General features: G+C 42.3%; 1 protein-coding gene across 2 annotated transcripts in view; it reads right to left on the bottom strand.

Annotated features, from left to right (window-relative positions):
• The window catches only part of MAP2K3 (mitogen-activated protein kinase kinase 3), a 78,750-nt gene that overhangs the window by 11,059 nt on the left and 44,170 nt on the right, over positions 1 to 23,521 (bottom strand). For both annotated transcript variants that reach the window (XM_007498453.3, XM_007498452.3), the window contains exons 2-9: positions 16,480 to 16,549; positions 13,898 to 13,946; positions 8,316 to 8,429; positions 7,725 to 7,844; positions 6,913 to 7,029; positions 5,689 to 5,740; positions 2,273 to 2,400; positions 1,021 to 1,098 (exon numbers count right to left, since the gene is read on the bottom strand). In XM_007498453.3, coding sequence (XP_007498515.1) covers positions 1,021 to 1,098; positions 2,273 to 2,400; positions 5,689 to 5,740; positions 6,913 to 7,029; positions 7,725 to 7,844; positions 8,316 to 8,429; positions 13,898 to 13,946; positions 16,480 to 16,549 — 728 coding nt within the window. The remainder of the gene's footprint in view (positions 1 to 1,020; positions 1,099 to 2,272; positions 2,401 to 5,688; positions 5,741 to 6,912; positions 7,030 to 7,724; positions 7,845 to 8,315; positions 8,430 to 13,897; positions 13,947 to 16,479; positions 16,550 to 23,521) is intronic.

Genomic DNA, 23,521 nt, shown 5'->3' with positions numbered 1-23,521 from the left:
GTCTGAGAATCTCCCTAAATGTCACATTAATTAATCCATGCCCAGAATTTCCCTCGAACAACAGTGCCGCCACCTAAATTCTATTTTTAAACACAGAGAAACGCCCAATTTACCCTAATCTGGCAAAAAGTCCTCCCCAAACACACTGGTGTGAGATCATTTAGAGGACCAGCACCCAGAGCCATCGGCAGAGTTCAAACTTAGGGTGATGCCCCTTAGGCATCTGCTATAAGAGTAAGGGGGAGGTGGGAAGATGGGGTCTCTCACTTACAAAAGTAGTGATTGGCCCAAGGTCACAGAATCTGCATTCTCTGATTCCAGATCTGATTGTATTCATTTCCATTCCATGATGCCATGTCCTATGCTGATGGCACAGGACAGTGACTCAGAAGGAGTCGGGGGTGGAGATGGGGGAAGAAATAATTCCACCAACTATACTAAAATAGCATGGTTCCACCATCTGATACTAAAAAAAGCTTCCACCAAGAAAAAGCCCCTTGGCTCTTCCATAAGCACTCTACTCTGACTGCTGGGGTTTCTTTTAAGGCTAACCTTAATGTTCATTTTAACTTGCTCTCTGAAGGGATCAAATCATAGGATCATAGATTACCGGCTGGAAGAGACCTCTGAAACCATCTAGTTAACTCTTTTCACAGATGAAGAAACTAAAACCCAAAGAGTCCTCTTGTCCATGAACTAACCTGATCAATTTCACACGGGTTTGGCAGCAGAGATTCGAATTCAGGTCCTCTTGACTGCCTCCTCTTCCCTTTCACTGCCTCCTCAGTCTATTTGACACCATCTTCAGCCCCATTTCCACACCAACCTGTGCCCAGTATACCTCACATCTCTAATCACTTCAGATTTCTGTGGAGTTTTTTTTCTACTTGACTTCTGGAGGTATGAGGAAGACTTGGGGGGAGGGGAGAGTATCCCCAAAGCTTTCCTTCTCCCCCTCCTGCCCCAGCCCCAAATGGCCCAAAAAAGGCAGCTGCTGCCAGAGGTATTTTATGTCTTTACCATAGTGATTCCCAGACTCCAGACGTCTGACTTGACATTATATCCTTTTTGGTTCAGTTCTGGGTTGATTCTCTCTGGCTGTAAGAGTGAAAAGTGAGAAATTAAGGAAATTAGGGCAGCTCAGTGTTCTTGACACATCCAAGAAGGATTCAAACCCGAGTTCATCCAAAGACAAAGGCTCCACACAGAATGCCCAGCAGCAAGCTAATTGTGGGCAGACCCTGCAAGACAGCTGTTATTATTATCCCCCTTTTTAAAAAGCTTCAAGAAGGCTCATTTCACTTCTTCAAAGAATTAAACCTGAGGCTGACAGGGAATTCAGAGAGATCATGGAGTCTGATGCCCTCTTTTTACAGAGAAAGCTGAGCCCAAAGTGGAAAAAAGGGCTGTTCATTGTCATGGTGAGTAGAAGAAAAGTGACCAGAACTCATGTTCCATGCACTGTGGTCCAGTTTTTTTACCATCATACCATGCTGTCTTTCTTGTGCCCTTCCCACCCTTCTCCCCACTATGGCTTAAGGTATCCATAGTTTGTCAGGGCAGCTGTCCTGGGGAGTATATTTATTTAAAAAAAAAAACACGTTATTTCTCTCCAGTTGGTGCCAATAAAAATGTCACTCTCACAATGAAGAATCATGCAGGCTGTACCATACACATTTCGCAACTCTCACATCTATATGCAGGGAGTAATTGGCATGGACGACACCAGAGAGCAAATAACCCCAAAATCTCTCTTACTTGGTTTTTGTGCTCAAAATTTTCCTTGCACCCTCACAAATTTCATTCCTAAATATGTTTTGGTTTGGCTGGCATGCAGTCTCTGAGAAGACATGAGCTTAGGAGGAGTGAAGGAAGCTGGAAGCCCATTTGGCTTAATGGGTTAAAAATGAGCAAAGAACCCACACGTGACAAATTCCAGTTTAGCCCCTCATCTTCAAGGCGTTGTCTGAAGCACTGTCTCTAAGGCAGCCATGTAGCTTAGATCAAGGCTCTAGGACCGTCACAATTAGAATCAAAAAATGGGGAAAAGAAAACCCACAACCCATAGCATGAGGCTTTTACTGGTTCAGTAACTTTCACTATCTCCCTTTAACAGACATGAAGATCATTTGTAAGCACAGAGTGTTATGTCCGGTACCAGTTGCCCAAAGTTCCTGTTTTCAACACTAGGAATTTCTCCTGGGAAGCCACTATCCTGTTCTGAGAGAATAAACTAGGCTCTCCCTCTGATCTAGACTGTGCCCCCACTTACCGCCATATAGGGTTTGCAACCAGCATCCATGGTCTTGGCAACTGAGTCCACCAAGTAGCCACTGATGCCAAAGTCACACATTTTAACATGGCCTTGCTTGTTGATAAGAACATTGGATGGCTTGACATCTAAGAGGAGCCAGGAAGGAAAACAGAAACACAGTGAAAATCTTTAGGTAGCCAAAAATTAAAAAAAAAAAAAGGATAAAGCAAAGTATAAGAGTAGGAAATAAAACCAGAGAGAAATTTCAGGACATAATATGGCCTAAAGAAGTAATGGTCAGGACAAGAAAAGAACTGCCCAGTAACTTTTTGCCCAGGATCACATAATTTGTGACAGTCAAGGCTAAAACCTAGATTTCCTGCCTCCTGGATAGATCAGTGGTATGGCACATGGCTAGACTACACTTGATTTATGTCTAGGTGCCACATTTTAAAAGAGACCTTGCCAAACTTGAGTGCGTACAGAGGAGAGATGTTCATAATCATATCCTATAATAGATGTTCATGGAAAGGAATCTGTTTAACTTGAGGTAGATAACATTTAGGAAGCAATATGAATGCCATTTTCCAGTAGCAGAAGAGCCACATTGCAAGGAATAGAGAATAAGTTTATTCTGTGGGGACTGAGAGCAGCACTAGCATCAGTAAGTAAAAATTACAGGACCAAGGATTTTGGCTCAATACAAGGGATGACTTCTGGAAAACCAGAATGCTGTGAAACTAGAACCACAAAGGGTTAGAGTTGGAAGAGAATGCAGAAGAAATCTCTACTCAAAAGAATCTTAACCTGGGGGCTGTGAATGGGGTTTTTTTATGTTAAAAGCTTTATTTCAGAATAATTGGTTTCCTTTGTATTTGTAATCAATCCTATGTATTTTATTTTAAAATATTCTAAAAAAAATAACTCTCAGAAAAAGTCACCAGACCTCCAAAAAGGGCCCCTTGACACCAAAATAGATTAAGCACCTGTAATCTGGCCCACCTCCTTTATAGTTGGGGAAAAAGAGCAAGATAGATTAAGTGACTTGCCTAAAATCATAGGTAGGAAGTAGCAGGGCTGGAATATGATGCCCAGAATCTTTGAATCCAAATCCAATGGTCTCTTTACTAGACCACACACCTCCAAAGAGGCGAGATAACAACATGCTGAGGATGGAATTCTTTTTAACATCATGTTCCAAATCCCTCCTATCTTCCCCTTCCCCACTCACTGAAAAGGCAAGTAATATGATATCAATTATCCAAGTGAAAGCATGCAAAACATATTTCCATATTAACCATGTCATGAAAAAATGCATGAAAAAATAAGATGAGAAAACTAAACTTCGATTTGCACTCGGAGTTCATCAGTTCTTTCTCTGGAGGTACACAGAATTTCTTTTCCTTTGGAATTGACCTGGATCATTTTGTTGATGAGAAGAGCTAAATCTTTCACAGATAACTGTTATAATGTTGTGATTACATAATTACAATGTGTAGCAATGTGTACAAGGATCTCCGGGGTCTGCTTACTTCACTTTGCACTAGTTTATATATGTCTTCCCAAAACTACCCCTCCAACATTTCTTATGGCATTCCATCACCATCATATGCCACCAGCCATTCCCCAACTGAGGGACATCCTTTCAATTTCCAATTCTTTGCCACTGCAGAAAGAGTTGCTTGTACTTGATTAGCAGTTTTCTTTGAGGCTTAAGTTGTAGGTGTTTTCACAATACTGTCTTCTTCTGAGTGTCTATCTTGGTCTTCCCTGACACTATAGTAACTTATTATGGTCGTGTTCTTTTTTTATTGGGGGGGTTTTTCCAGCCTACTTCTTGACTTTTAACTTAGTGGTAAATCTGGACTCTGGTCACCTGCAGATAGAAAGGCACTGTCCCAACTTTCTAGCTTTATCATACTTCTGTTTTCAAAGCTAGTTCTAGAAGACTGCAAATTTTTGGTGCTTCCAGGGCAGTGTAATCTAGGGAGAGATTTGATCACTGCTCTCCTTGAATATGCTCTAGTCTTTACCCAGGAAGGGCCCCTGTTCCTCTGCTCCCCTAAGTATGTGACGAGGGCCCCCATTTTCCTACAGCTGAAAACACTAGTAGTCCCTTCTGCCTTACAACTGCAACCAAGGCTTCTGCTCCCTTGCAAACAACTGATCACAAGCATTCCACCCTGGATCTGAAACCCAGAATTAAGTGATCAATGGGGAGACTAGTCTCCCAATGATTATCAGGGGGGATTGTGAACTTTAAAACTATTCCACCCTACTCAGACCATCCTTTAGGAGATTTGATTTAGCTACCTCCTGATTATAACAATGGAGATACTTGGTCTAACAGAATCAAGAATGTCTTGGGAACTTTTAAATTACTCCACCCTACTTAAGATACTTACATACTTACCTTATGGGGAAGATAAAGTTGTAATCTCCCGATTGAACAATGAAGGTACTTAACTATTTTTAGTATCCTAATACAAAAAGATGTTAAGTAACTATAGAGGTTAAATTAATCACAAAAAGGTCAAGTAACTAACAAAAGATGAACTTAACAAAGAAGTGTTAAGTAACTCAAAAGATATAATCAAAATCAAAGAAGGTGAGAACTAAAAGTATGGGAAATCCTGGAGAAAAAAGCCTTTAATGTGATTGGTAGATGTAAAAATTTAGAGGAGGAGACACAAGGATGAAAGGTCTATATATTTGAGATTTTTCGTCCCTCAAGGACTCTCTTTCCCTGATTGGCGGTGGAGAGTTATCTGAGAGCTGAGCCTTTTAGCATCTTAGCGTGACTACAAGCTATTGTCCAGTTTGGTGATGAGTTTCTGGCTGAATTTTCCTCATTTACTTTCCAACTTTTTCCTCTCAGAAGCCTCTAATCTTCTTCAGAGACAGAGGCCGGGAGTTTAAAACTCCCCCTGGCATAGGCCAGGTAGGAGAAATCCTATATCCACTTTCCTCCTTCTCCTTAAATTCCTTCCCTCTATATTAATTAAATTACCATAAATTTCCAGACTGACTTGGGTTTTTTATTTGGCAACCATTTAAATCTAGATTTAAAGTCACAACCCTAAAACTATCTGACATTCCTCAAGTCCAACATTCATTATACACACACCACTCTGAGTCCTTCACTGAGAACAATAGCATGGAGTCACATTCCAAGGAGGCTATCCACTTTGTCTTCTGCCACTACTGGGTCCTGGCTGAGATAATATAAGGAAACAGAGTTCAGTAAAAGTTCATCTCCCTGGCTAGAAGGGTCTGGGCCTCCTAACTTCCCCCTAACTCCTTAGATGCTGAAGAGTCAGAGCAATAAACATAAGGAAGGGAAACATCTGCCTCTCTGAATGATACATAGTTTGTTCATTTTATACTGGAGAATGATTAATAAATGAATGAATTAGTACAAGAGCAGTACTTACCTCTGTGTATCACAGAAAGTTTACTATGTAAGTGCTCCAGGGCTCTAACAATCTTGGGGTGCAACAGGAAAAGAAAAGAGGAAGGAAGAAAGAGGTGTGAGTTATTCAAGCATAAAAAGTTTTAGTAAGTTACTTAAGAGAGAGGAGGGGCAACTCAAATCTCAGTTACTTTTAAAAGAGAAAGAAAAAAGTTTCTCAGCTTGGCATCTGCATATGAGGGTTCAGCAGCCAAGTTCAAACAATGAAGCATTGGCAAATTTTGAGCCTAAAATAATGGGAACCTAGAATAAAGTAAACTGGAAAACTGTAGTAAAAGAAGTCAAAAATTCATTTGTTCAAAGACTTTTCAAAGTTTGCAAAGCATCCCAACTGCAAATTTCCAAGGGCCCAAAATGCAGGAGTTCCATGTCACTCATCAGAACATTTACCAAACCAAGAAGGCTTTGAGCCAAGGGACAAAGAAGCTAGTATCCATGGGAACCCACAGGCAATTAAGAAATTGATCCATCTAATTCTTAGAATGATGGACTAAGCAGATCCAGGTCTCCTAAGAATATTCACGCCAGACTAGGATCTTCATATTCTCTCATCCCAAAGCTATTTCTTTTTTTGGTTGGTTTTTATTTCCATATTGTTCATTTTTGTAAGTGAATAATCTCATAAAACCAAAATCCCAAAAACATAAACCCAAATAAATAATTGAAAAATCATATGCTTTCATGTGCATTCTGAACTCCTACAGTTCTTTCACTGGAGGTGGAGAGCATTCTTTGTCCTAAATCCCTCAGAATTGTCCTGGATCACTGTAGTGCTGATAATAGCAAAGTCTATCACATTTGACCATTCCACAATATTGCTGTTACTATGTATAATATTTTCCTGGTTCTGCTTATTTCACTCTCTATCAGTTTGGTAGGTTTTTCCAGTTCTTTCTGAAATCATCCTCTTCATCATTCCTTACAATACAATAGTACTCCATCACCATCACATTTTGTTCAGCCATTCCCCAACTAATGGACATCCCTTTAATTTCTAATTCCTTGCCACCACAAAAAAAAAAAGCAATTATCAATATTTTTGTACAAGTAGGTCCTTTTCCCTTTCCCAAAGCTAATTCCTGATAGGATTCTTATGTTAAAATGAAAAGTATCATCTCCTACTCTGGCCTCCATCCCTTCAGCACCCCAAATACAAAGGATTAAAAAGGACAACTTGACCACTTACAGACACTGCTATCTCGCCTAGAATATCCTCTGGTATGGTCATCTGCTTCTCCAGAACCTTCTTGTAAAATTTGTCCAGGGAGGTGTCCATCAATTCCATACAGATCCATACGTCACCCTGGTGGCCATAGAGAACAAAGGAATCAACAGAGAAACCCTAAAACTGCCTACCCACCCCACTCCACTCCCACCCTCATATGCTAAAGTGGCTATACTAAACCAAAAGTCTAGCAGAAGTGATAATCACTTCCAAGGGAAGAGAGAGAAACCATGCCTAGAAGTCATAAAGATTCAAACCTGGATTCAAATCCCATTCAGATTCTGGGCCTTTCTGAGGTCCAAGTTTCCTCATATGTAAAGTGAAAGGGTTCAATTCAGTGACCCCTAAAGTCCATTCCATTTCTAATCCACACCACTGTGAACCAGGGGCTAATTACTTTGGGATTATATTCAATGATATTATGCAGACTGAACCAGGGATCAAACTGTCCACTGAATCTGCTCATAGTGAGGCTCGGTGGAAGGATAGACTCCAACTTATCACACATAGCTGTGTGTGTGTGTGTATGTGTATATGTTCTTTTCTATCTCACACACACACATCTTATTTGTACATAGTAGTTTGCATGCTGTGTGCCCTCATCAGACAAGGAACTTCTTGAAGGCAGGAACTGTTTCTGCCTTTCCCCAGAACATAATAAATGCTTGCTGATTTGACTTGTTTTTGTTCCGCTGAAATCCCATTTGCCCCATCCATACATTCTAATCACGGGAGAAACCTGTGGTTCAGTCTACGTTCCCCCTCCCCGTTACCTCTCTGAAAAGCGCCCCATAGAAGGTGACAGTATAGAAGCAGTCAACAGTCCTCATGGAGATATCCAGATCCATGAGAAGCCGCTTCTGTTCCTGAGTGTTCACAGTCGCTCGGATTCTCTGGGGAGGGAAGAGACAAGTTGAAGTAACCCTTGAGGGAATTCTATTCCCAGAAGCCACCATGCACCCTCTTAATTAGGGAATGGGCAAGAGAGCCTGGCTACGGGCACCGTCAGAGAGCTGTGACTACAGGTGGAAAGGAATACAAAAAGTAGACGATAACATCTCCTCTGAAAGTCATCAAGAGGACTTGGTCTCTCGCTTGGTCTAAGAGAGTTTACAGCTCTCTGTCCCAAAATCAACCAATGTAGAGAGGACTGCTTAAGGTCCTTTTCAGACCTGAGTCTTTTTAAGACTAGAATCCTATCTTCCTGCTGTTTTCCAAGAGAAGACTTTTTTTAGAACATCCCAACCCTCTTCGCAAAACTCAGTACATCTTAGAGTAATAATAACTAGTGCCAGGTGAGGCAATGCTCACGCATCACCACCCATTGCCATTTATCAAACCCTGGGGCTCCATGTATTTATTACCTTGACAGCCATGATGGTTCCACTCTGAGCATGTCGAACTTTCTCCACTACCCCATAGGCACCTCGACCCAGCTCTGAAATGGACACTAAATCATCAGCTGCCACTTCAAAGTTCTTAAGAGACAGAGAAGAGAAAGAGCTGATCAGTCTCCAAACCCGAACAACGAACACCCAGACCCTAGGAATATGTGTGGGTATTCTCAGCTCCCTCTCGCCTTAAACACACACACATCGGGTGCCCCTGCCAGGCATGCTTATAACGCAGGAGAACTTAACCTTTTGTAGACAAGACCAAAACACTCCCATGACCTCAAGGTGCCAGCTGGATGACATCTCCTTCACACATGCTAAGACAAAGGGCAGCTAGATGGCTCAGTGGATTGAGAGCCAAGCCTGAAGATAGGGTGTCCTGGGTTCAAATCTGGCCTCAGACACTTCCTAGCTGTGTGACCCTGGGCAAGTCACTTAACCCCAGTTGCTTAGTCCTTACCTCTCTTCTGCCTTAGAACCAATACACAGTTGATTCTAAGACAGAAGGTAGGAGTTTTTTAAAAAGCTAAAACTAAAATAACAAAGACTGACTTAGTATTTAAAGGTCAGGAAGCTACCCTGTCAATGGAACAATAATGGGACAAAACCATCACCAAATTGAAAAGGTCTTCCTTTTGCTCTTAGGAACAGCTATATCCCCCTAAAAAATCATTCAATGCCAGGTCATTTGGATGGATTTAATCAGATGGGAGCTACTGGTCCAAAGGACCTCAAGACACTAGAAAACCTTAGCATCCCAAAGACTTAGATGTTTTCTTTGTCACAAAACATGTGCCATCTCAAAAAACTTCCTTCTAGAATCTTGAAGGCAGCCAAAGACTCAAGGATTAGAAGGACCCTATGGGTCCTCTCATGAACTTTATCCACTAGCAACCCTAGGAAACAGAACTCCATGGCAGGCCCCATTAGAAAAGATCTCCTCCATGACTCAAGCATGCTCAGACAAGCACATGCATTGTTATTGTTTCATCTTTTCAGTTGTGCCCAACCCTTTGTGGCCCCATTTGGGATCTGCTTGGCAAAGATATTAGTGATTTGCCATTTCCTTCTCCAACTCATTTTGTGGATGAGGAAACTGAGGCAAAGAAGGTTAAGTGACTTGTCCAGGGTCACTTAGCTAGGAAGTATCTGGGGCCAGATTTGAACTCACAAAGAAGAGTCTTCCTGTCTCAGGCTCTATCCTCTGCATCATCCAGCTGTCTCATACACATACATGCACACTGTTTAAAGAGATGGGTAAGTGCACCATGGAGATTTTCAAAAAGGCTACTGCTCGGTTCTAGTCACATCCATCCTAAATCTTGTTGTATTTAAGTCTCTTGGAAAGAAAAAGGAAATCATTTATTTTCACAACAGGATGATGCATAGTGAAAGGAGACAGACATGATTACGTGGGTAGAGGAGGCTCCAAGGGAGGAACTTCCTCTAATAAAACAGGTTGGCACCTTCTCTGAAGCTTAGAGCCTTGGAGGGCATTTGAACAGCCCAGGGGATAAAGAACCAGGCTTGAAGCTAGAAGGACTTGGGTTCAAATTTGGCCTCAGATACTTCCTGGGACAAATTTCTTAATCCTATATACCTATCCCTTGCCTCTCTTCTGACTCAGAATTAGACAAAAGGTCTAAGGGTTTTTAGGATTTAAGGATCCTTACCTTAAGACAGAAGGTAAGAATTTTTAAAAATATTAACTGCTTGTGGATGTTGATGAGAGGGAATAATATGAAGCAAGACTAGAAGCGGACAACTAAGTGGCACAGTGGATAGAATACCAGGCCTGGAGTCAGGAGGACTCATCTTCCTGAGTTTAAGTTTGGACTCAGACAGTTGTCTAAGACATGTGACCCTGAGCAAGTCAATTAACTCTGCCTCAGTTTCCTCATCTGTAAAAGAAGTTAAAGAAGGAACCAGCAAATTCAGTATCTCTGCCAAAAAAACCCAAGTGGGGTCAGGAAGAGTAGGACATGGCTAAATAAGAACAATAAACACTAGAAGAGTAGGTGGAAGCCTGATTGTGAAGGGCTTAAACTGTCATGCTGAGGAATTTGCATTCTAATCCTAGACACCATAAAGAATCATTGAAGATTTCTGAGGCACAGTGTCGTGGTCAGGTTTGTTTGAGGAATGTCAATTTGGCAAGCCTGGGAGGCAGCCATTTGGTACAAACACCTAACATGCTAATTACAAGACATTTTCCCCTCTTTTCATTGGAGAAAACTGGAAGATAAAAAAAAAATGTGGACTGACCTGAGTAAGTAGCACAGAAGTATTTGGTGAGTTCAGGAGATTACATATACTTCAGGCTTCTAACCCCAAGTGACAGCTGCAGATGGCTGCATGTGCATGCACGTGTGTGCACATAGACACACACTGTGCTCTTTCATTGTCTGTCTCTCTCCTTCCCATTTTCTCTCATTCTCTGTCTCTGACACTGTCTCTTTCTGTTTGCTTGTTTCTCTCACATACACAGGATTCCTCCTTCATTCTCTCTCTGTTTCTCAGACTCCTTCCTCTCTCTTTCTCCCTTTCTCTCTTCCTCCTTTTTTCTCTCTCTTTCCCCTCTTTTCTCCCCTTCTCATTTTCTCTCTTTTCTTCTTTCTCCCTCTTCTCTCTTTCTCCCCTTTTCTCCCTCTTCTCCCCCTCTTTCTTTCCTCTCTTCTTTTCCCCTTTTCTCTCACCTCTCTTCACTCCTTTTTCTTTCCTTCTCTCTTTCCTTTCTCCCTGTCTCTCTCTATCTCTTTCTTCCCTTCTTCCCCTTCATTTCCTACTCCCCCTGCCACTTTCCCCCTTTCTCTCCCCTTCTCTCATTCCTCTCTCTGTATCTCTCTGCCTCTGTGTCTATCAGTCCATCTCTCTCACACGCACACACACAGATAAGGTCTATGACAAAGTTCAGTTGGTACATGGCAAGACTATCCCATCCAGGAAACATCTAATGTGACTACAGGGTGATCACAGCCTCAGGAAGAAGCCCAGATCTCAGTGGCTCAAGGTGTTCCACTATCACATCAACAGGGCTCTGGCTTCCCCTACAATGTATGGCCTAAAGGTTGGTTGTTCAACATGGTAAAGAAAAAAAATATTTTAAAGACTTAATTAAGAATTCTGATCAATCTTGTAACCATGGAAAAACATTGTAAATTAATTAAATAAATAAATTTCCCCCGATAAATAAATGAATGAATGAATGAATAAATGAAAGTGTGTACCTAGCATTAAAAAAAAAAAGAATTATGATCAATCCAATAACTGTCACAATTCCTGAAAATCACTGATAAAGCATACTACATGCCTTTTGACAGAGAGGAGATGGACTTGAGGTTCAAAATAAGATACATTTTTTGAACATGATCAATTTAGAAATTTGTTTTGACTACACAATTTGTTGCAAAGGTTTTGTTTTTCTCTCTTTTTTCCTTTTCTAATGAGGAATGGAAGAAGAGAAAATAGATTTTTGTTCAATGAAAATTTTAGATTTAAAAAAAAAGGGTGGTTTTGGTTTTTGTTGTTCCAGTTCTGACTAACGTTTTATTTTGGGACTATCCTGTAGCCCTGGCCTGCCAAAACCTTAACAGTAAGTCAGCAGCTCCCTACCCAAGCAAAGACATAGGCCCCATTCTCTCACAGAATGGATAGATCCATGTGGCCCCCAAATCTCAAACTACATGCATACACACACCTTCACTCCATGCTATCTCTATGCTACTTTAGTACTAGGCACATTCTCTCATGGAGACAGCTAGGTAGTACAGTGGATAGAGCACTAGTCTGGAATCAGGAGGACTCAACTTCATGAATTCAAATCTAGCCATTTGCTAGCTGGGTGACCATGGACAAGTCACTTAACCCTATATGCCTCAGTTTTCCTCAACTATAAAATGAGCTGCAGTAGGAAATGACAAACTACTCCAATATCTTTGCCAAGAAAACCTAAAAATGGGGTCACAGAGAGTTGGCCACAAACTGAAAATGAATAAACAACATTCTCTCGTGAAGTCAGGGATTCTTAACTAGATCTTGGGAGGGTCCATGAACTTGAATGGGAAAAAAAAAATTACATCTCCATTTCAATGTAACTAGCTCCTTTTGTAATCCTATTTTATTTTATACATTTTTTTAACTCTTACCTTCTGTCTTAGAATTAATACTATGTATTGGTTCCAAGGCAGAAGAGTGGTAAGGGCTAGGCAATTGGGGTTAAGTGACTTGCCCAGGGTCACATAGCTAGGATGTGTCTGAGGCCAGATTTGAACCCAGGACCTCCAGTCTCTAGGCCTGACTCTCAATTCAACATCCAATCCACCTTTCATTAGAACTATTTAATGGTGCATCCCTTCCAGAAAGTCTGTTAGTAACCAGCAACCTGGGAGTAATTTGTACGATCCACCTGAGCAAGGACAGCCATGTTCTTTCCCACACCACCAATCCTCCCACCACTACCAAGTTGGCAAAAGGTGGGAGAGTCCAAATTGGATCCAATTTAGCACCTGCCCAAGGGAAGGTAAGCAGTCAGATATAACTCCAATCCCATGCAGAAGAAGGTCTATATATAGTCTCCCTGCACACAGACTCACGCAGCCCCTAGAGGATGTGGAACCAGGAGAACAAAAACCAGAAGCTATTTCTAGCCAGAACATCAAGCCTCCTGGAGCTAGACAGAAAGAAACTGCCCAGAGACCCAGCCAAGTAACTCAACAAGCAGCCCTCTCTGCCCTGACGTCTCCTCCAGACGGGTAACAAGGCAGATCCTTGAGCTCCTAGGGCTTGGGTTCAATTTGGGGGGTGGGGAAGAAAGAATGGGAGAATTACAATGATGGACTTATGTCTTGCAGAGCTAAGAGGGCAGCCCTTTCAGCTGCTAGCCACAAGCTGGGTGGAGAGAGTTGGAGAAGGTCCCTGACCTTTCGTTATACAGTAGTTCGTAGAGCAGAAGTCCCAGACGCTGCTTGGAAAAGCTTCCCGAGAAAACCTCAAACACCCTTTACTGTTTGCCTGCAGGATCTTTACACACGTCCTAGATGAAGTCCACGAGTCATAGCACTAGATAAATTGCTCATTCACTTAAGAGAGAGGGCCCTCGCCCTGCAACATGAATCACCCTCAGGCAGAGAACACAAGAGCTCCTTCTCTTCTCCCCACCACCCCAGGAGTCAGGCATGCCTTAGAGGGACTTAGAGGGAGAGGGGAACCAGTTCCAATAGAGGGCATCAAGATGGCAGCATCCTTTCCCAAAGACAGAATGAGGAAAACAAGACAGGGCTGCCTTTGGTCTCATGGAGATCTGCGGCTACATACACAGAAAATTCTCTTTGGGGGAAGAAATTGTTCAAACACTCCAAGGGAAGGCAACAGGAACAGGTATGCCTGAAATTTCTGAATGTCCAGGGAGGTCATTTTTTAGAGGAAGTCTATTTTGTTTTGTTTCTTTAAAGCTTTTCCAAAGCTTAAATCCTAATAAGACAACAGCGCCAAAGACAGACATCTTTATAGGTTATAGAACATATGAAGAGGAAATGTTCATTGGAGTCATATACCTTGTCACCAATTGTAATGAAGGTCCTAGAGTCCAGGTTCCTGGGAGGTCTGGAAAGAAAGAGAAAAATCCCATGAGTTTTTTCATTAGAGCTCCAACTGCTCTGCTCTACCTGAACAACAAAATCGGAGGAAAACGAGGCAGTATAAGAGCACGAGCACTGAATTATGATCTGGGTTCTGATCTCAACTCAAACTCTCAATAGCTGTGTGGCCCTAGGTAACTCACCTAACTTTCCTGACCTCATTCTCCTCTTCTTGAAAACTGGGATACTCACCTTCTTCAGAAGATAGCTGTGAGTCTCAAATGAAAAGATGTAAGGGAAAACACTTTATAATTACAGAATTAGTAGTTGCAATAGCCAGAAGAGCGTCCCTATTCACTCTGAAAGCTGGCACCAATATTTTACTCACAAAGGAATGACCTCAGCCTAAATCACATGTTCCACCCCACAGTAAGGGGTCAAGTGGACAGACACCTTATTGACTCAAAGAACTCAATGGCCCCCCTCTCTCTTTCCTCCCCTTACTGGCTTATTTCAAGGTGGCTAAAATACAAACTCAACATTCTGGTTCCAAATTGTCTTTCCAGACTCTACGCATTATTCCTCCTCTTACACCTTCTATGAACCAGCCACATTGGCAATTAGCTATTCTGTCTCCTGCCTCCACCTGGCCTTTCCTTTCCATAGGCTGTGTCCCTCTGCCTGGAATTCCTTCCCTCCTCAACTCTAGCCTATAGAACCCTGAGATTTCCTTCAAAGACAGCTCAAGGCACCCATTTCTCCAGGATTCTTGCATTTCGTGCTCTCCTAACCACAACCACCCCAAAATTACTTTGCACTAATTCTGTCTGGATTTTGTACATATTTATTTATAAACACTTTCTTTTCTTCCCCTCACCCCCACAGTAGACCTTTGAGAACAAGATCTGTTGGGGCTTTTTTTTGTTTTTAACTATTATTTAGTCTTAGAATTAACACTAAAGTGTTAAGTTCTAAAGCAGAAGAATAGAAGAGGTTAAGTGACTTACCAAGAGTCACACAGCTAGGAAGTATCTGGGGCTATATTTGAGGCATTTGGGGCATTCCATCTCATCTCTAGGCCTGGCTCTAAGGAAATCTCAGGATTCTATCCACTGAGCCACCTAGCCATCCCCTTAGTATTGATTTTAAGACAGAAGAGCAGCAAAAGGTAGGCAATGGAGGTTACACAACTTGCCCAAGATCACACAGCTAAGAAGTGTCTAGAGCCATATCTGAATCCCAAACCTTCTATCTCTAGGCCTGACTCTCTATCCACTGAGCCATCTAGTAGCCCTAAGGGCAGGGACTGTAGATATTTGTCTTTGGATCCCCACTCTCTAGCAAAATAACCCTAAACACTTGTTGAACTGAACTGAAATATTCCCAGAGCCAAACTAAGAAAAGTCACTGAAACTGGGTCCTCTGCAAGAGATAGAGAGTGTGGCAAAGGCTGACCAAATGGCCCTGTTTTCAAGCAGATTCAACCACCCATTCCCCAGAGCAACAAAGTGCGCTCACCACAGTGCTGGAGAGAGGAAGGAGCAGACAGGGGTGGAGCGAAACAGTGAACAGAGCTGAAACTTGCTTATGAGTTTGAATTAAAGGATCTGCCTGTGACTTCACAAAACTAGACCTAAATTTTCTCAGGAAGAGAGAGGAAACCATGGGCTATCAGTTCTCACACTCCTAATAAGAGCCAAGTGGCCATTTATAACTGAGGACATCAGAATGAGGTTAGTGAATCCGGCTCTCCTCAAGCCTCATGCAAAAGTCTCTGTCTAGTTACTACCCTGGAACAGACAAGGTTCAGGACCTCGTTACCCCACAGAAAGGCACACCAAGGGCTAATCATAGTGGCCTAAAAACATTTTGGCAGGGAAAAAGTTTCAAGGAGAGGGCAGATAGGTAACTTCATAGTTACAGAGCCAAGCGAGGAGATGAGAAATCCTGGGTTCAATTTTTTTTAAAAGTAGCAATTCTAAGACAGAAGATAAAGTTATTTTAAAAAAGGTTTCAGGGAGAAGTGCCTCTCAGAAAATCACAAAGTCTCATTCCAAGAGCTGATCCTCAGGCATCTGCCATTCTTCTTCCTATTGATGCAAAGGGCTCCCAAAAAATGGCTCTTTAGGGGCAGCTAGATTGTACAAATGGATAGAATGCCAGGCCCTGGTCAAGTCATTTCATCCCATTTGCCTAGCCCATGCCCTTCTTTCTATCAAAAAGATGTTACTAAGACAAAGAATTGTGGTTTTTTGTTTGTTTTTTAATGACTCACGTTTTAGATCTCACATAGCTCCCTACTTACTATTTTCTGATAGATTTCTCAAGAACAAGCTCTTTTATACTTTAGATTATTTGTGCATATCTCAGATAACCCAATCAGATTGTAAGATTTCCAAGAGAAAGAGCTAACCAAGCTTGGCATCTCTTTCCACCGAGTACAATGGGGCCTGATGGATGTTGAACTCTAAGAGCCCTCCCCACTTAAGCTGCCACCTATGAAAGCCTAAGACTGAGTGAGGATGGGGGGACAGAAGAGGGGGAAGCAACACACTTACGTTGGATTGGAGACAGGAGGCTTGTTGGAGACGCATGATATTTTTAAATCCTTCCTGTTCTTGATTTTTCCTGGAAAACAGAAAAATTGATTTTCCTTAAACTTCATCAAGATCTGCAGTTCTTAACTTAGGGTCTGTGTGCTTAAAAAAAAAAAGATGATAACTATTTCAATGTAATTGCTTTCTCTCATAATCCTATGTATTTTATTATCCTGGCTTCCCCAAATTGCAAAAAGAATCCAGGGCACAAAGAAACATTAGGAATCCCTGAAAAGAAGCACATACTAATAATAGTGGGCACATACATAGACAGCACTTTGAGATTTGCAAAGCACTTTCTAAATCTTCATTTCATTTCACCCTTGCTAGGCAGGGGTGAGAGGAATTATCCTCATTTTACAGATAGGCAAACTTTGGCTTAGAATTATGAAGTGACTTGCTCCTCAGACATGTTCAAGTTGTTCATTAGTGTCCAATGTTCAGTTTTTCAGTCATGTCTGACCTTCCATGATCCCATTTGGGGTTTTCTTGGCAAAGTTCCTAGAATGGTTTGCCATTTCCTTCTCCAGTTCACCTTCCAAACAAGGAAACAGGGTAAAGTGATTTTCCTAGGGTCACCCAGCTAATAAATGTCTGAGGCTAGATTTGAACCCAGGAAGAGGAGTGAATCTTCTTGACTCCAGGTTCAATGCTATATCCACCGCACCACCTTGAGGTACTCACCTACTCATACATACAGCTAACAGAGGTCACAGGCAGAATTTGAAAACAGATCTTTCTGACTCCAAGACTAGCATTCTATACACTATGCTTCTCAATATTACCCAACCCTTCCACATTTCTGCTTCCTCTGCAGAAAATTCTGGTGGCACCCCAAACTTTGTACTTCCATGAATAACATCCCACAAGACTTCAAGTCTTCTTCCCTTTCTCGGGACCAAAGCCTCTCCTTCTCCTTTCCTCTTTTCCTCCCTGCCCCTAGCAAGACCTATCAGCTGGTCAAAATTGGGAACCTGAAGCAGGAAGGTGAAAGGACTCTCAAGGTCGCTCTCAGAAGCTGGGCCACAGAGAGAACTGTGCACTCCTGCCTCTTTGTCCTCTGCTCAGACGACCAGCCCGTTCCTCAAGCATGAAGTCATTGTAGACCCAGAGCCCCTGTCAATCAGCTTATCCACCTGGTCTGGCATTCCGGGGGCCAGGCAGCTGTCAACCTCCATCCACCTAGTTTGCCACAGAAACCCAGGACATGACCAGGCAGGCACGAGAAGAGAATATCTGGCAGCCTGACTGATGAGGGGGATCTACAGCATTACAGTCTTGGGAGATGATGCCATCTCTTTCCTAAGGCAGGAGACTAAGAGGATGCCATCTCCTTTTCAGTTACTGAAGGTCAGAAGAGTCTCCTGTGAAGAATCTACACTAGCTTGGATTCACCCTCAAGTGGCATTTACCCTGGTAAGACAGAGCTGCTTTAAAGTGAAAAGATCATAGGTCTAGTGCTGGAAGAGTCTTCGGGAACTATTATTCAGAAACCAAGGCAGAGAGGTTAAGTGATTTACTGAAAGTTACCATGTAAGGAAGCACAAAATTTTGTATTTTTTTAAATCCACATCAATACTAAGTTTTCAGTTCCAAGGAAGAAAAGCTGTAAAGGCTAGACAATTAGGGTTAAGTGACTTGTCCAGGGTCACACAGCTAGAAAATGTCTGAGGCCAAATTTGAACCCAGAACTTCCCATCTCCCAGCTCTTTCCACTGAGTCACCTAGCTGCCCCCAGTGCTCCTTCTGTACACCAAACTGCATGTTCTATTATACCATACTGCAAGCATCCATGATTCCTTCAATCCTGACTTGGTTCCCTATTTCAGGGGGACTCTTAGCCTAGCATTTCCAAGGATCAACCACACACACAGCCCAGATCCTCCCTCAGATTGAAACTCTTAGACTATCTCTGACCAAAGACAACTCTCCTCCATATAGTCCTACTATCAAGAAAGCTGAGTTCTCTCATCTGAGGCAAGCACTGACTTGCACTGTTTTAAGTCGTATTCTACCCACCTGATCACCAACATGAAGACTATTCTCTCCCAAGCTGGAGCTCTCCTCTAGGAATGAATTATGGGAAGAGAAGGTCTCCTAAGTTCCTGGAACTTGCCAGCTATCAACAGCCTCAAGTTCAATTTGAGAGATAAAACTGATAAAAACCCAGCTTTGCTAGACAAGCAATAACTGGACTGAAAGTTAAAATGCTCAACTAACAGACAGCAATCTACCATTTCTGATCCCAGCTCTGGTAGTGACTTAGTGGTAGATAAATATCTCTGTGCTTGTTTTCCCCATAAATGAAAGAAGGGTCTCATTTGCCCAAGGGTGACCTCATTGAGGTGAGATGAGGGAGAGTGAAGAGGGAATGAATGAGTCAAAGAATGAATGAGTCACAGTTTGTGATTCAGACCCTCAGAAGAAAGGTACTAAAAAGTACACTTTTTTCAGGAAAAGAAGTGGAAGGGGCCAGTTTCAGTAGCACAGCCATCAGACAAGACAGACCGCATCCTCCTAAGACAGACACATCTAGGCACAATCATTTCTATCTGGCACCAGAATAAAAGGGGTCACTGACCCCTCTGACAAAAGGTCATGACTTTTTACTTTGGAGGCCTAGGTCTTAAACATAGCTTCTTAGGTCATAGAAAAGAGGCCGATCTCCTATTCTCCACTGGGGATTGCCATGGGTGGCAAGCCATTTGGGGGCCACCAAAGCTTTTTGCTCTCTCTCCTCTAATGAAGTCCTAAACGAGCCATAGTGAATTATCCTTCTGGCTTTGCATACTCTGTTAGGAATTCTATGAGGCCAAGAAGGATACAAGGGAATACAGAAGGAAAAAGGAAAGAAACAAAGCTTGAGAGTGAAAAGATAACTTCTGGGCATCTGGGTGGCATAAATGAAAAGAGTGCTAGGACTGAAGTCAGGAAGAATCATCTGAATGAGGTCAAATCTGGTCTTAGATCATTTAAAAGCTGTGTAATCGGCCTAGAGATAGGAGGTCCTAGGTTCAAATCTGGCCTCAGACTGGTCTCAGCTGTGTGACCCTGGGCAAGTCACTTGACTCCCATTGCCTAGCCCTTACCACTCTTCTGCCTTGGAGCCAATACACAGTATTGACTCCAAGACAGAAGGTAAGGGTTAAAAAAAAAAAAAAAGCTGTGTAACCCCAGGCAAGTCACTTAATCTTGTTTGCCTCAGTTTCCTCACTAGAAAATAAGCTAGAGAAGGAAATGGCAAACCACTCCAGTATCTTTGCCAAGAAAATACCAAATGGAGACACAAAGAGTTGGGCAAGACTGAAAAATGACTCAACAACTCAGTAATATGTGTTGTTACTATAATTTTTATAAAAGATAATACTATAAAGAAATCTCCCAGACTAACAGCAATAATTTACTTTGATTCAGCAAGCATTTATTTGGCACCTATTGTGTGCCTAACTCCAAGCTCGATGCCAATCATACAGACTAAAATGAAACAGTCCCTGCACTACATATATGTCACTTTGTTAGGCCTCTGTGGCTACAAAAAAAAAAAAATCTACAGATTCTATTATGGAGAGAAAAAATTGGTTCAGTTCATTTACATAGGAAAACAGATTATCTTGTACCATCTTAAGACGCATTTCTTCCAAGAAACGTTGAGGTTAATATAATTTTCCCAAGGCTACAGTGTCAGTGACATCAGCAGGATTTAAACTCAACATATCATCCACTGTACCAATTATCAGTTTCATGTCAGATTATTGAGGGCAAGGATTCCATGTTATAAATTTGTTCTCTTAAGGTGCTATGGGCACTTAAATGAATTCTCAAGGACTCTCCAGGCAGAGGGCTCATTCAAAGACACTGCTTCCAGGGCAGCTAGGTAGCACAGTAGATAGAGCCAGGTCTGGAGTTGAAAAGCCCTGAGTTCAAATCTGATCTCAAGACACTTTGTGACCCTGGGCATGTCACTTAACCCCAAAGCCTAGCCCTTTCTGTCTTAGAAGTCAAGGATTAAAAAAAAAATTTAAAAAAGGCATTGCTCCTGCAGACATATCTAATTATGAAGCATTTGTTTGATGGAATAAACTTACTTGAAGATGCTCAAAGTCCTGGGATCTCCCCATATTCACAACTGGCAGCCAGACTGTGGCACTGAGTTTGGTCAGAGGCTTGGAGCTAAGTTTCCCTTCCTGGTAGGTCTCAGACTGGGACACTAGAGGGTGCCATGTCCTTGGAGTTGTCAATGGGCCCTTTGTTCCCTGGGATGTTGGGGGCAGGAGAGGGTCTGACTCAGAATAAGCCCACAGGCTAGTCTACCCAGGTCATCTTCCTCCTCCCCTTTGGGCAAAATCCACATCCAAAGAAGGTCTAGCCAGAGTGTTGGTATTGGAATCATGGCTGTCACGGTCTAGACAATTACAGGGAGGCAGGATCGGCAGCCCAATTCAGTTCAACAAATATTTACTGAGCAGCTACAACATTCAAATGAGTAGGATCCAGAGAGCACTGGAAAATCTATTGGCTTTGGAATCAATGGCTTTCTAGTATTTCTAGGTCCGAACACAAAATCCTTTTGTTGGGCTTTTGTTTCCCTTTTTTTTTCCTTTTTAAATTTAAACCCTTACCTTCTTGATATTAGTTTTAACTCAGAATGGCAAGGGCTAGGCAATCAGGGTTAAGTGATTTGCCCATGGTCATAAAGCTAAGAGGTGTCTATTTGAGGTCACATTTGAACCCAGGACCTTGAGCCACCCTAGCTGGGTAGCCCCTTAGTATCCATTCTAAGACAGAACAGCAAGCAGCAAGGGCTAGGCCATTGGGGTTAAGTGACTTGTCCAGGGTCATACAACTAGGAAGTATCTAAAGTCAAATTTGAAACCAGGTCTTCCTCACTACCTAAATGTCCCTCTCTGTTTGACTTTGAAAGCTCTTCATTACTTAGCCCCTTCCTACCTTTCCAGTCTTCTTCCACTTCAATCTCCTATATTTACTGTTCAATCTCCTGATACTCCAGTTTGACACTCCATCTGCCTCCTTACTCCAGGCATTTTCTCTGGCTATCCCCCATGCCTGGAATCTTCTCCTTCCTCATACTCACCTCCTGGCTGCCCTCAAGTACCAGCCAAAATCCTACCTTCCAGGAGAGAACTCTTCCAAGCCCCACTAAGTCGATCCCAATTTATCCCCTTGCATACTTGTAAGTTATTGCTGCCATGTTGTTTCCTCGCTTCGGCTGTGAGCTCCTTATGGGCAGGAACTAGTTTCTGCCTGTCTTTGAATCTCAAAGATTAGCACAGGGCCTGGCACATAGTAGGTGCTATCTAAATGTTTATTGACTGACTGGGTTCAAATGTCAATTTTAGGTACTTACTACCTGTCTGATCTCCACTGAGTCTCTTAACCTAGTGAATAGTTAGAGGAGACGTTTTTCACATCTATATGATAAGAGAGTCAGACTAAACAGCTTCTGAGGTCCCATCCAACTCTAGTTATAGCACTATGACATCAGAGAGATGCATGGTAGGTGGAAATATTTTGTAACACCAAACCCTGGGCGGAAAGGGTTAAGTGGCTTATCTGGGGAAACACCACTAGTAAGTGTCCAAACAAGGAACTAAAAACTGGCAGAAAGGTTGTCAAAGAAAAGTCCAAATGAAAAAGATGGACTAAGGGCAAGATTAGCACAGCAGATAAGGCACCAGGCCTCGAGTCAGAAGGACTTGGGTTCAAATTTGGCCTCAGACACTTCTTAATTGTGTGGCTCTGGCCAAGTCACTTAACCCCATCTGCCTAGTCCTAGCCCTTCTCTTCGAGTTGTTACTAGGAGAGAAAGTAAGAATTTAAGAAAAGAAAAAAAGCTCAGGCTTAAGAAAGGTAAATCAAGGTCAAATGCACAGTATATCCCTCCTGAGATCCAGGGATGCTAAAAGGATGAGGTCAGAGGTCAGGTCACATGTGAGAAGAGATACTCCCCACTAAAAACTTTAAGAATTCACTGGAGGGCAATTAAATTCCACACTAATGACACTCTAACAGTGAATTGATTCACCACTCAGTGAGCCTGGGTTTTATAGCAGCTGATGGCAACCCCCTGGAGGGATACAGGACCATCTAGCTCTCCCCTTGCCCTAAAAAGAATCCCCCTTCAGCATACCTGACCCCCCTGGGAATATCCCAAGGCTTTATTCCAAGGGAAGGAAGGAAGGAAGGAAGGAAGGAAGGAAGGAAGGAAGGAAGGAAGGAAGGAAGGAAGGAAGGAAGGAAGGAAGGAAGGAAGGAAGGAAGGAAGGAAGGAAGGAAGGAAGGAAGGAAGGAAGGAAGGAAGGAAGGAAGGAAGGAAGGAAGGAAGGAAGGAAGGAAGGAAGGAAGGGGCCAACGTATGAAAGGGCTTTATAAACCAAACAGGATTTTACATTTAACACTAAAAGAGCTAACTGGCTATTAGATCTTTCTAACTGGATGTCCCACAGGCATCTCATTATCTTTTCCCCAAAGTCATCTCTTTCAAATCTGGTTTTGTTTTTTTGTTTTGTTTTGTTTTTTTGTCATAGGAGCCATCATCCTTCCAGTTACCTATGTTTGCAACCTCAGAGTTATCTAAGAATTTTCACTTTTAGCAGGACAAAGTGAGCACATTTAGAGTAAGAGGTCTAGGGTTCAAATCTGAATTCTACAACTTATTGACTGCTCAGTCATTTTTCAGTTTTGTCTGACTCTTTGTAATCCCATTTGGGGTTTTCTTGATGAAGATACTACAGTGGGTTGCCATTTCCTTCTCTAGCTAATTTGATAGATGAGGAAACTGAGACAAACAAGGTTAAGAGACTTGACCAGAGTCACACAGCTAGCAAGTGTCTGAGGCTGGATTTGAACTCTCCTGAACTGGCACTCTCTGCACTGCGCACCTAGCTGCCCTTTACTACTAGGTAATGATAGACTACATACTCCTCAATGTCTTCATCTGTAAGATGAAGGAGTTGGGCTCTAAGGTCTCTGAAATCATTTTAAG

Source organism: Monodelphis domestica, chromosome 7 (assembly GCF_027887165.1).
Source record: "Monodelphis domestica isolate mMonDom1 chromosome 7, mMonDom1.pri, whole genome shotgun sequence".
In the NCBI taxonomy this organism is placed as follows: domain Eukaryota; kingdom Metazoa; phylum Chordata; class Mammalia; order Didelphimorphia; family Didelphidae; genus Monodelphis; species Monodelphis domestica.
The sequence above is the reverse complement of the archived record's forward strand: the minus strand, read 5'-3'. Positions and strand labels throughout refer to the sequence as shown.